This window comes from Pseudonaja textilis, chromosome 1 (assembly GCF_049901715.1).
Source record: "Pseudonaja textilis isolate UNSWEBS1 chromosome 1, rPseTex1.2, whole genome shotgun sequence".
Lineage (NCBI taxonomy): Eukaryota > Metazoa > Chordata > Lepidosauria > Squamata > Elapidae > Pseudonaja > Pseudonaja textilis.
The window spans coordinates 160,133,650-160,147,614 of record NC_141990.1 but is presented as its reverse complement, the minus strand read 5'-3'; the positions used below and the strand labels follow the sequence as shown (position 1 = coordinate 160,147,614).

General features: G+C 36.0%; 1 protein-coding gene across 11 annotated transcripts in view; it reads right to left on the bottom strand.

Annotated features, from left to right (window-relative positions):
• Positions 1-13,965, bottom strand: part of COL6A3 (collagen type VI alpha 3 chain) — a 115,154-nt gene that overhangs the window by 25,085 nt on the left and 76,104 nt on the right. For all 11 annotated transcript variants that reach the window (XM_087919558.1, XM_087919547.1, XM_087919549.1 and 8 more), the window contains 8 exons: positions 11,623-11,685; positions 10,211-10,243; positions 10,085-10,121; positions 9,967-9,978; positions 9,291-9,784; positions 7,231-7,327; positions 5,579-6,274; positions 4,086-4,179 (listed from right to left, as the gene is read on the bottom strand). In XM_087919558.1, the coding sequence (XP_087775684.1) occupies positions 4,086-4,179; positions 5,579-6,274; positions 7,231-7,327; positions 9,291-9,784; positions 9,967-9,978; positions 10,085-10,121; positions 10,211-10,243; positions 11,623-11,685 (1,526 nt within the window). The remainder of the gene's footprint in view (positions 1-4,085; positions 4,180-5,578; positions 6,275-7,230; positions 7,328-9,290; positions 9,785-9,966; positions 9,979-10,084; positions 10,122-10,210; positions 10,244-11,622; positions 11,686-13,965) is intronic.

Sequence of the window (13,965 nt, the reverse complement as noted above, 5' to 3'; positions counted from 1 at the left end):
ACACTGGAATACTACGTGGCACATCCTGAAAAACAAATGGCTTTGATATTTCTAGATGCACAGAAGGCATTTGATGATGTGAATTGGCGATTCATGTTATTACTGCTGGAACAGATAGGCTTTGCTAGAAAATTTATTCAAGCAATAGAAGCTATATATCATAATCAGAGAGCAAAGAGAACTGACAGAATCTATCGATATAAGAAAAGGAACAAGACAAGGGTGCCCACTATCACCTTTGTTGTTTGTGTTAACTTTGGAAGTGCTAAACAGAAATATTAGAGATGAAAAGAATATAAAAGGGATGAAAATTAAAAAGGAAAAATTTAAGTTACAAGCATTTGCAGAAGATCTGGTTTTTATCTTAGAAGACCCACTAGAAAAACAGCATCAAAATTGATAGAAAAGGTAGAGACATATGGAAAGATGTCTGGTTTGAAAATAAATAAAGATAAGACAAAGATCTTGACAAAGAATATGCTATCAAGACAAAAGGAAGAATTGGCAGACCTATTGAAAATTCAGGTCATGAATAAGATCAAGTACTTGGGGATATACTTGACAGCAAGATGCAGTACACTAAAAGAGAATAATTATATCAAACTTAAACAGCAGATAGCGCTAGATCTGGCGAAATGGGAAAATTTACAACTGTCATTAATAGGGAGAATATCAACAATCAAGATGAATATATTACCCAGAATTTAATATTTGTTTCAAACAATCCCAACTAGGCTTGGAAAAGACTACTTTGAAGATTTAAATAAAATTGTGTTGAAATATATATGGCAAAGTAAGAAAGCGAGAATAAAGTTAAAACTTTTGCAAGATGCTAGAATAAGAGGAGGATTTGGTTTGCCTAATTGGGAGTTGTATTACCAAGCTACAAATTTGATGTGGGTTAAGGAATGGATAACATTAAGAAATACTAGATTGTTGACATTAGAAGGACATGACCTGTTGTTGGGGTGGCATGCTTTTTTATGGTATAAAGGAACTAAAACACAGGGGTACTTTAGAAGACATTATATACGGGAGTCTCTGTGGTTAAATTGGGAGAAGATTAAAAGACAATGTTATTTGAAAATTCCAGTCTGGCTATCGACTATTGAAGCATTTTCTTATCCTATAATATATAAAAAGGAACAAACAGTTAGATATGGTGAAATATTGAATGAAAAGGGTGAACTTAAATCTATACAAAAACTAGAGGAACAAGGAATAAAGATGAATTGGTTTTCATATGCGCAAATACATTCAATGTATGATAAAGATTCTAAAACAGAAGGTTTCTATGATAAACTGACTGACTTAGCTATGATTTTGACAGGTACTGATGAAAAGGTGATTAAAAAATTGTATGGATATTTATTAGAAATTAAACTAGAAGAAGAACAAGTTAAAGAAACTATGATTGCTTGGGGGAAGAATTTTGGATATGGGATCGATCTAGAGAAATGGCAAAAATTGTGGTCTCAAAATTTTAAAATGACAATATCAACAACATATAAAGAAAATTTGTATAAGATATTTTACAAGTGGCATTTCCCCCCGAAAAGAATAGCAAGAATGTTCAAGAATAAATCCGAAAAATGTTGGAAATGTCATCAGATACCTGGCTCATATGTGGTGGACTTGTGCGGATGCTAAAAAATACTGGACTAAAATCCACACGTGGTTGGAAAAAATGACAAAAAAGCATACAGATTTGAAACCAGAAATATTTTTATTGGGAATTTTACCTGAAATATATAGTAAAGACTTGAAACACCCGACTGTAAATGTATTAACAGCGGCTAGGATTGTATTTGCTAAAAACTGGAAAAATGAGAAAATACCATCACAGGAGGAAATCATTAGGAAAATATTGGAATGTGCTGAAATGAGTAGATTGACATTTGAAATTAGAGAACAAGATGATAAACAATTTTATAAAATTTGGGATCTATTCTATCAATGGTTAGACAATAAAATATAGTAATGAAATATGTAGACTTTTAGAAAATAATAAATATATAAAGATGTATTCTTTTCTTATTATATCTACAAAATGATTCTAGGATAGATCTGGGATGATAATTGAATTGTTATAAAACAAATTAAGTAAAATATGATCATTTTGGAAAACATGAATGAATGAAAGTATAGTCAAATGATTGATTAATAATGATATTAATGTATTTAATATATTGATTGAAAATACGAGATTATATACAATGTAATTATAATTGAAGACTATGAAATGGAAGCACAAAACAATCTGTAAATAAACCGGCACACTGTATGTACATATATGGAAGATAATTTGATGTTTTTATGTTTTGTTTGTTTATGTTTGTTTTAAAAACCAATTTTAAAAAAAGAGTTCTCCAGTCATCCTGCCAAACTATCCTGCTGCTCCAACTCATGTTCCTTTATTCCAGTGGTGGGATTCAAATAATTTAACAACTGGTTCTCTGCCCTAATGATTTCTTCCAACAACCAGTTCACCAAACTGCTCAGAAAGTTAACAACCGGTTCTCCTGAAGTGGTGAGAACTGGCTGAATCCCACCACTGCTTTAGTCTATTCTGACCCAATGCTAAATGGGACTGTCCTCATCATGCCCGTGCAGTGTGCAAGAGACAAAACATCTGCTTGACTCTTGGGAATGTGCTGCTCTCCCTTTTCAGCAAATCATCAGCCACACAAGTAAAATATCCACAATTCAAGCACAGCATCAGGGATGGGGAGAGCCAGATTCCAGGACTCTATCCAACCATTCCTTCCGATGACCCATTCTGCCATATCCAATCTGAATACTTGAGTGGGGAGGGGTGGGGGGTGTTAGGAAAAAAAAAGATCAGCATCACAAAGGTTGCCAATTTCACAAGCATTGGTTATGTTTAGGAATTTACTGTCCTTCTTTTTTCTTTCTTTACATAGACAAGAGACAGGGCGAGAGGTAAGCCTACATCAGCTTATAAGGAAGAATAAGAACTCTCATGTATTATTAGTCACCAGACTTAGTCTTTGATAGAGTGCTTACAGAACATAGTAGCTTTTATAGAACTTGCAGCCATCACTGAATGCCATTGGCTTGAAAAGAAAAACAATGCTTTAAACCCTGGACATCTAAATACTGTACAATTAAAGATAATTTAAATACAACCGTTTGAAGACAAAGGTCTTTAAACTTGGCAAGTTTAAGACTTGTGGACTTCAACTCCCAGAATTCCTGAGCTAACATGACTAGAGGAGGAATTCTGGGAGGTGTAGTCCACAAGTCTGAAAGCTGTCAAGTTTGAAGACCCCTGCCTTAAGAGTTGGCGATGAGACAAGGACAGGGTCAAATGGGGATACTGCTTTCTACCCATATAAGAAACAAGTTTATATTGCTCTAAACCCATATTTATTGCCCCTTCAATCCCCAGATATTATAATAATAATAATAATAATAATAATAATAATAATTATTATTATTATTATTATTATTATTATTAGTCTGGATAGTCGATGTGGCAGTACTGGAAGACAACAGAATAGAAGAGAAAGAACTGGAGAAAATAACAAAATACAAAGTCCTACAAATAGAAATAGAACGACTATGGCAAAGGCAAGCAAGGGTAGTACCGATAGTAATACGTGCCTTGGGTGCAGTCCCAAAACAACTGGAGCACCACTTGAACACCATAGGCATTGACAAATTTGCCATCAGTCAATTGCAGAAGGCAGCTTTACTTGAAACAGCTTCCATCCTGCGGTGATATGTGTAACAACATTAAGTATCCAGATTTGCCTATCCCAGGTCCTTGGTAAGGACTTGATAGGTAGACAAAAATGCTAAACCCAGTCTGAACATCTGGCTGATTGTGTGATGAATAATAATAATTTAATACTTTATTAAATTTGTATGCCACAATTCACAATGACTGGGTGCCTCACAACAATCAAGCAAATAAACTACAACATAATCAATACAATTGAAAAATAGAGATAACATGACAAGGATAATGAAGAGAGGGGTCTCATTCTCTCATAGATAACTTGGTATCTGGAGGAAAAATTACTTTCTGACAATGAAGATAAATTATGATAAAGACTTACAGTTGTTTTTGGCCAAATTTTTTGATTGGCTGGTCACCCTGGAACAAATCACATTTTTTTCTGATATCTGGAGATAAGTAAAAGGTATTTTCACCTAAAATATAAGGGAGAATTTTTGCATAAATATTTTCTCATTTTCCAAACGTATTATGGGAATTTAAACCATGTCTTTATTTAAACATTCTTACACTTATTTAGAATTAGCAATATTCTGTCAGCCATAAGCAATCAGACCCACATGTGTAGAGTTCAAGCTTGCTGCTTTATTAAATTCTGCCCATTATACAGGAATTTCTCATCCTCAGCCTGGTAACAAATAGATAACAGCTCTGTGTAGCTTAAGGGGCTGGGATGGGGGTGTTAATTCTAGATCTGTTGCAGCCACATAAGAACTTGAACTAATTCAGCAGCCCCTCCTCACTGCCCCCGGCTGCCTGGCTGGTTGTATCCCAATGTCTTATCTTTTATTAATATAGAGATATATAGCAGTAGCTTACATGAGCTATCTTTTGGTATTAATCTATCAAGAACTAAAGTGCTGCTTTTTGTTCTGCTGTTTCAAATTATATGTCTGGATAGACAGCTGCATGGTCATTTTCTTACTATTTTTAAATGCTACTTGTTAATAATTTTGAAAGCAAAAAAGAAAACAGAGATAGAAATTGAGGAAGCATAGGCCCTTTCTTTAGGTAGAATTAAAGGCTTTGCTATTTGTTTAAATAGGAAACAGGATACTTTAAAGATACACTGATACATTTTTTTCCAAATTTAATATCTATAACAGAGAAACTAGGAATTAAGAGATATCTAAGATGCATGCAAGTTGTGTTTACTCAGAATGATTAATGATTCCAAGTTTGACAATAATTATTTTAATCAATACAAATCTAGGAATCCTTTCAGAGAAATCTGTCTGATCCTGCAATTCTAGGATCAAAGCATCCAATTTGGCTGACAAACGTTTTATTTAAATATCCATGTAATCCTCTTAATCCAAGCCAAATCTCTCATTTCAGGCTCTGCTGTTTTGCTTGGGGCTCACAAAGGAACACACAGCTATGGGGCTGCTTAGTGCCCTGAAGGCCCTCCCCCCATCTTTTAATTTATTTTTAACATTGAACGTTAACTATCTTTGCCTCTTTTTAAATTTAATATATAATTTTTATGGTTTAATATTTTGTATTCCACCCAGACTCCTTCTGTGGAGGAAGTGGGCAATTTCTAAGTTGGACGGATGGATGGATGGATGGGCGGGTGGATGGACGGACAGACAGACAGACAGACAGACAGACAGATATATGGCAGACGCTGATTGAAGTACTCAGTCAAGCATATGGTTTTAGGTTTATTTTGCAACCTTGTTCTTTGCTGTAGACTCTTGCACCCTAAACCATAAAATGATAAAAGGAAGTTTCCCTTTCCAGGTTCAAATTTTCCTCGGTCTAACCCTTCTAACTCCCTATCTTTCACTGACAGATTAAGCATCTACTTACTATTGATGAAGGATGGTAAGAGGCTTCCAAAACGTAGCAATGGCTCTTCATGAAGTTCTGACGCCATATCAGCATATTTGAAGAAGACATCATTAGGCTCACTTGCCAAGCTGTAGATACTTGGAATATTAATATTCCTACCAATGCCAATAATGACAACAAAATATCCCTTACATTTAGCTTCTACAATAACTTTCTGAAGGTGTTCAAGTTCTTCCTTTTCAATGCCTCCTGTCATCATCAAAACAATGACTTTGTGATCTCTGGGATTTGGTGCACTCTCAAAAATATGCCTCATTGTATAGTCTACTGCAGTCGCCACAGCCCGTGTTCCATACAATTGTGACATTTGGTTCTGAATGAAATCTGTTAATTTGTCCCTTGGGCCATAATCTGTGAGTGACAATTCAACTTTGACAGGAGATATGCTTGTGTTTGATTGAAATTCAAAAGGAGCATGTTGGATAATGGCAACCCTAGCATGATGTTGTGATACCTTGGGATCAGAACTAATTTCCAGTTGATTTACAATATATGAAATGTAGCTCTTAATTTCTTTGAACTGCATTTGAGTGGTACTCTCAGAGCTATCCAGGATGAATGCTATATCAATGTCAACATCTGTAGGAACTGCCCGTCTGTCTCTGCCAAAGCCAGCCCTCTGGATACCACAGCTGGGATCAGGATCACATACATCTAGATAAATAAATATATAATTGTTACATAATTAATATTTGCAGTGCCCTTTTTTTGTCTTTCAATTGGACATAAGCAGCAAGATATACAAATCTTCCTTTGTGCCAAAAACCAAAGCATCTAGTACCTTCCAATTATGCATTTAAAAATGTTTTAGATATTTAGGGATTTATTTAGCGTGAGTCTAGAAATCCTTGACTGGCCCATAATAGCAATAGCTGTAGCACTTATATTCCACTTCACGGTGCTTTACAGCCCTCTCTAGAGTCAGCCTATTGCCCCTAACAATCTGGGTTCTCATTTTACCCACCTTGGAAGGATGGAAGGCTGAGTCAACCTTGAGCCTGGTGGGATTCGATCTGCCAAACTGCTGGTAGCCAGTGATCAGCAGAAGTAGCCAGCAGTACTGCATTCTAACCACTGCGCCACCACAGCTCTTTTCCACCATAAAATTTTCCATTAGAATGGGGACCAATTGAATGACTGCCTTATGAGCAGATTGTAGTATTGCTTTAACAAGGCTAATTGTAGGTTTAAATTTCATTACTACCAAAGCAACACCAATAGGGAATAATCATGAGAATGGAAATGTAAAAACAAAATGTCCCTTTTATAGCACTATTAGAAACAGAAGAAGCCTTAGTAACAGTCAAAAAACAAATACAGTTGTTCACAAGTTTCTTAAAGCCTGCTTGGACTGAACAGCTGGTTCCAGAAAGGTTTATGACCATGACATCATAAGGCATTCTGATCAAGTCCAAAACTGAAAAGAAGGCAGGTCCATCCATGGTCCTACAACACAGCCCTTACATAGCAGAGCTTAAAACCAACAAAAAACCCACTCAAATTTCCCGGTTCCCTCCAATTTTGTCAAAAATCTTCAAGCAGACTGGTTACAAATCTATTTTGTCATAGTACACAAATATTTCAAGCAAAAAAAAAGTCGCATATTTTACCTAGACAAATATGGCATGTGAACACTTTTCTAAGAGTTGCAGCCAATTGACCAGCGCCACCAGTAAATGCAAAAGCTTGTCCACCAGTGTTATTTATCTAAAAACAAGAAGAGAAGCATGTAGTGAATGGAATTCTGAAAAGAGTTTGTTAAATTGTCCAGGGTCTCTAAAATGTACCAAGAAAGGGGCTAGCTTTTCTTAATTCCACATGAACATGATACAGCTCTCAGTACATTTCTGTAAATTGTTCTATATATTTACCTTTTAGATTCAAAGCCTACCTTTCTGCATCATTGAGAGAAAGATTCAACATGAATGTGCATTTGTCATAAAGTCCAATTCAGACTTGATGCAACAAACAGGTTGCCCATTCTTTATCTCCTACTTTACCCCCAGAATACCTGAGGATAGGACTCACAACATGTGGACCAGGACTTGAACATGAACTATCACAACTTCTTGGCTTATCCACCACCCGTATTAACTTACTCACAAGAAATGTGATGTGAAAAACTAACAATATATACTTAGCCACAAAACTCATGAAGTGGCTTTGAATTAAGTCCAAACCCAACTAGTTTCTAAAACTGTTGTGATGATAAAATGGAGAAGGAATTATGCATTGTTATCTTGAGCCCTAGTAGAAGTGACAGAAGAGAATATGGGGGAGGGCGGAGAGATGCCAACAACGACATCTTAAAAACTGGATCATGCACAAAATCCAATTAATGTGACTGCACTATGAAATGAACAACCTGTGTAGGATAATTTTAACTAGGACAACATGCATCTTTGAAAAAGAGTGCTTAACTTGATGCTATTCAAATTAGGAAGCTATTTCAGCAAATTACTGTCCTATGTAGGTTTCCCATCATTGTCTGAGAATTTTTCTTTTAATCCTTCTAAGGATAGTTTCAAAAATAAAGGTTGCCACACAGTGGCAAAGAAGTTTTCGTATGTTTTAATTAATCTGAGTGCAAGGCCATCATTTTCAAAACAATGACATAATAATTGCCATCTCCTTAGTCTCTTCCTTCATCCACAGTATATACTGATCTGACAGCTTCGACTGATAAAGAAGCAGCCATACACTATTAATGGACTTTATGGCTTATATCCAAAGAACTGTTTATATGATCAGAAGCCAGATGCTCCTGCTTGGATACACAGTCATTTCTGCAAACTTCCCCATCCTCAGGGTATTCCCCACCACCACATGATACGCTTTTTCTTAAACTTTAGGACTGTTTTTTTTAAAAAAATTACTAACAGATACAGGAGGAAGAAATTAAGTCTCACTGGATACATAGAATATCAAATATACAGTAGATCTCAAGAGTCAAATTATTATTTTGAACTTAGGAAACAAACAAACAAACAGAAACAGAAAGCTGCTACAGTAATTGGCAGCCCTTTACTCTTTTCTGAAAACAGTCACAATCTCCTGTTGTGGATGGTCTTATGGGCATCCATAGCATATGAGTTTTAAAAAATCAAGATGATGGTCACATCAGTGCAGAGCTTCAATTGCACAATTGTGGCTGCCATCTTGATTATTTTATTTTACCTTGCTCAGACAACACCTTTGAGGGAAGTTTTGTAAGCATTTCTTGGGCAAAAAGAACATCTACATTGTCTGCTGCTTTTAAGACTTTGCCTAGCTATTGCTGATAAACCACAACACTTTCAGGCTGACAGATGTAAGTTTGATTCATTCATATATGAACTCCCTATGCAGCAGCATCTTTTCCCAGGATTAAATGGTTGTTGCTCACAGCTGTAGCATAATTTGGGGAAAAGACGCATTTAGTTTAGGGAGTGGCCACAAGTGCTCTGCACATGGCTACAAATACTCTGAAGCAACCTTTTCCTTTTCAAATCCAAAATATTGTATGCTCAGTGATCCAGGGACAGTAATCAATATAAAAAAAATAACAAAATTAAGCCATTTTGTTGAGTGCTCCTGAAAGACAGAAGTGAATTCCTGAGTCCTATAATTGATTGATTGATTGAATCCTGGAAAGATTGTGCAGGGGAAAGAAAACCAAAAAGAAGCAAACCTGTAATGCGTTGGTGAGGACCCTGTCCTCTCTGTTTGTAAGGAATACAGGTACAACTCCAGCATTGTAGAGTCTTAGTACTGCTTCATTCAACTCTGGAGATGCTCTTGTTGGCCCATTGGTGAAGAACACAGCAACTTTCCTCATAAGGAAGCCGCTACGTGCACGCTTGAAAGTATTCCTGGCCACAAATGCCATGGCTGTTTCTAAGCTACGTTGTTTGGAGGTCTGAACAAATTGAAGGTCCTCAATTTGTTTGATCAAATCCTTCTTCTTTCTGCTGTCAGCAAAACGTATCTCAGTGGTAACTTCATTGTTGTATGTAACCAGTGCTACCCGGGCACCTCTGGGGCAGTTGCTTTCTGTAATTGTGATATTGTTAACAATTGACTTTACTGTGTCCTTCATTCTATTGAAAGTGTCTGCACTTCCACCAGCGGCAGTATCAAGAGCAAAGGCCAATTCAGTTGGATAAACAGGACATTCTTTTGGACCTGCAGAAACCAGGGACATTAAAAATAAATGTTATGAGAAAAAAGGTATTAGTTCTACACCCCACCCCCAAAGGAAGGGACAGAGTTTACCAGTGAATAATTCAATGCTTGTCTTTCAAAGAAGTTGTGTATGTCATTTTTCCATCTGATTGCAGATATTGAGTAATTTAAAAGGAACTTACCATAACAGCAAGCTGTGGATAATAATAAGAGAGAAAGAAGGAAAAGAAAGAAATTACTTTATAATCTATACCAAAAAGCCTACTACATCAAGACCAGGGGAAAAAGAAATAGACTTACGGCATTTATCTTTGATGTTGCGTATCAGCGTGCAGTGCTTTAAAGTAAAGAGAGAGACAGTGAAAAAAGTTTTCCAACATGAAGAAATACAAAAGATCTGGTACCACAAACTAATGGTTGACTTACATCTCTAGACTCTCCTTTGTTACCCATAAGTCCCTGAAAGAAAAGATTTAAAAAATGTAGATATAATTTACTGTGAATAAACTTAACTGTGCTTGTTTAAAATTGACTTGACAAGGTCAGACACTTAATTAATCATATGGGAGAACAAAGTCCAGAGACTGGGGGAGAAAGTCTTATCCGTGAGTTGCCAAGAGCACAAAAAATCAGAGAGGCTGATTCTGTGCAGGCTGACCCAGAAGGAAGCCACTCATGGAACAAGTAGAGCTTTTTTCCAAAATAATACTGTACATCAAGTTTCAACCAGTTTCACTGTCACATCTCCTTAATGGAAATGGAACACAAATTGAAAGGCTCTCCTGCATGTTTTTTTTTTTAAAGGATGCCTCCTCTTTCATTTTACAAATTGGGATATCTTGCAATGTCTAATGCATATAATGAATTCAGATAGAAACACAGAAACATGGAAAACTGATGGCAGAAAAAAATCTTAGGTGCAGAAATCTAAGCACTATTGCTATTGCTATCTGTTCCTTATCTGTGTGCATAAAAATCCTGCTGGTTTACTACATTAGATTTCTACATTTAATGTACATTAAATATATAGATCAGTGTTGCTGAACCTTTTTGGCACCGAGTGCCGAAATGGGACCACATGTGGGGGGAGTGCTGGAAACCAGAAGAGTAGCTCTCTGGTGCGTATGCATGCGCCGGGAAGCTGAGCTTCCAGTTTCTGACACCACTGGCCACCTGGTCTTCCAGTTTCTGGCACGCATGCGCATGCGAAGACCAGCGGGCTGGTGCACGTGTGTGTGCCAGAACCTGGAAGAGCAATGGCTGGTATGCCCGGAGAGATGGCTCTGTGTGCCACAAAATGAGGGAAATGTAATGCAAAACCTGAAATATTTACAAAGTTTTTATCTCAAAATCCAAAGTGGGAAATTTTGAAACTGAAGGTTCAAACTTTATAACTTCTGAATTTTTACCACTGTACTTTCCTTTATTGTAGCTCAGTAAAATGTAGCTCTTTAGCTATTGTAAGTGTGGTTGAAAAAAATGCAGGCAGTAAATTGGTATTGTGAACAGGCTTTTGGCAGAATTCCCACATAAGCTAACCATAATCAGTTCAGTAACTGTTATCAGTTCCTACAATTTTACTTAATCTATGTACAATCTAGAATACTTTTAAATGATGCAAGCAAGTCAAGAATGTGTAGAGTAAACATATTAAAGCCACATCTCAATTTTTGTGGTTCATATGAGTTTAATTAAGAGAATGAATTTTAATTTAACTTTACAACTGAAGATAAATATCGAGCATGTGAGCTTGTTTTCAAATTGTATGAAAAGAAAGGGCAAAAATGTACTAGAAAAGTGTAGTTACTAAAGCAATAACCAGCATAGCAAAAACTTACAGGTGGTCCTGGATAGCCACTCTCTCCTTTCTGTCCACTTTGGCCAGGGTCCCCTGAATGTCCCTAAAAAGGGAAAACTAGGCATTTGATTCAGATCATAAATATTTTTCATATTATTTATCACAACTCTTTCAAGTTAATTAAATGTGTCCTCGTTGTTCAGGTTTCTGTATCTATTCCCTAGTATTACATTGAAGAATCCGTTGCAGTATTCTCCATTGCTCCTACTCCATACATTCTCCACCTTCATCCCATATTCACTAGGCATCTAACATACCCAACAGTTGTCACCATTACTTTAATCTAGAAAGTTTGCTTAAATTAGCAATCATTTATTTTTCACATCTCTATTATTTATTGTAATTCAGTCTTAGTTGTATGAAAAGGATTTGGGTTATATAGCATTATATTTTTTAAAATAATTCTTGAGGGTCAAGTTAAAAGCATATTGTAAATAATAAAAATAATTTATTGAATGATGTAGAGATTAGAAGTGAACCACTAAGATTGTTTTTGGGGGAGGCAGCTACCCAAAAACCCAAAACATAGTTTTCAACTTGTTTTGTAGAGTGAAAAAAAAACCCATACAAAAACTGTAAGCCTCCTAAAATTCTAACATAATTTAACTCATCCAATTCAAGAAAACCCTGGTTCACCCATGGGTATTATATTTTTTCCTACATGCACACATGCACCCATAAATATACGTAAGTATATTTATTGTCAGTCTGTCTTTAAAGCCTTTCTCCTATTTAAAAAGTGTGGAGCGCTATCCTTGGCTAAACATGATTGCTATCTCTAATTCAGTAAGTCTAAAAAAACATATGATAAGTATTTGCAGATGGGTATAATAAGATTATTAATAGTATTACAATACTCATCATTTCAACTTATAGCAATGTTTTAGCTTCGTTACACAAGCAAATGAGTATCACTGAGTTTAATTTGACAATGCTTACATAATGTTCACAGTTCTAACATTATTCTATGACCAGAAGGTACTTAATGAACATATTTGGTTCCAATTTTGTGAAATGCTACTTTCTTTTTACCTACAGTTGGCTCCTGGCTAATAAGAACATAATTCAAAGTTTCTCTTTGAAACTTTGACTAACTTCACTAATTCATTTTGAATCTCCATGGCTGATAAAGAACATGGTATGGGATCTTACACCTAACTAATACGAATGCCTTAATCAGATTATTGAAGGAAAAAACTAGGATGTGGTCAGAGTTGCATGATTTACACATAATGCTAATTAACTGGGGAATTGGCTTAATTTGAAGTAAACAACACCACATTACTTCCTTAGAATTCCAGTATTAAAATGCAAATGAATTAAATTGCAGTAAAATAAATAAATCATTATGAAATTTTGTATATTAAAAACCTGCAACAACAACAATATATTGAATGAAATTCAATGTAGAGAAAATGTAAAGTCTTACACTTACGCAAGAAAAACCAGTAGTACGCATTTAGATTGGGAGAAACCAGGCTTAATTAGCAGTAACTGTGAGAGGGTTCTTGGAGTCTTAATAGCCAACCAACTAAATACGAGCCAACAGTCTACAACTGCAGCTATAAAAGGCAATGCAATCCTAAAATGCATTAACAGAGGGATTTAATCAACATCCCATGAGGTATTAATACCACTCTATAAAGCCTTAGTAAGACCACACCTAGAATACTGCATCCAGTTTTGGTCACCATAGTATAAAAAGTTGTTGAGACTCTAGAAAGAATGCAGAGAAGAGCAACAAAGATGATTAGGGGACTGGAGGATAAAACCTTTGAAGAATGCTTGCTGGAATTGGGTATCTCTATTTTATTGAAAACAATGACTGGGGTGACATGATAGCAGTGTTCCATATCTGAGGGGCTGCCACAGAGAGGAGTGGGTCAACCTATTTTCCAAAACACCTGAAGGCCAGACAAAGAATAATGGATGGAAACTGATCAAGGAGAGATTCAACCTAGAAATAAGGATAATTTTTCTGACAGAACAATCAACCAATGGAACAGATTGCCTTCAGAAGTTGTGGGAGCTTAATCACTAGAATCTTTCAAGAAGACTGTCATCTGTCAGAAATGGTATAGAGTCTCCTGCTTGGGCAGGGGGGTGGAATAGATGACCTACAAGATCCCTTCCAACTCTGTTATTCTGTTATACACTCATATATATACTATCTTCAATGAATTACATATCATAGCATGTGTACAGACAGTGTAAAGCATCTTCTCCAACCAATTACAAGTGAGTGAAATCAATGCCTTCTAGCTCTCCAGGTAGGGGATCTTTCTAATATGTACAATAAAATAGCAATACTAACTCGGCAATT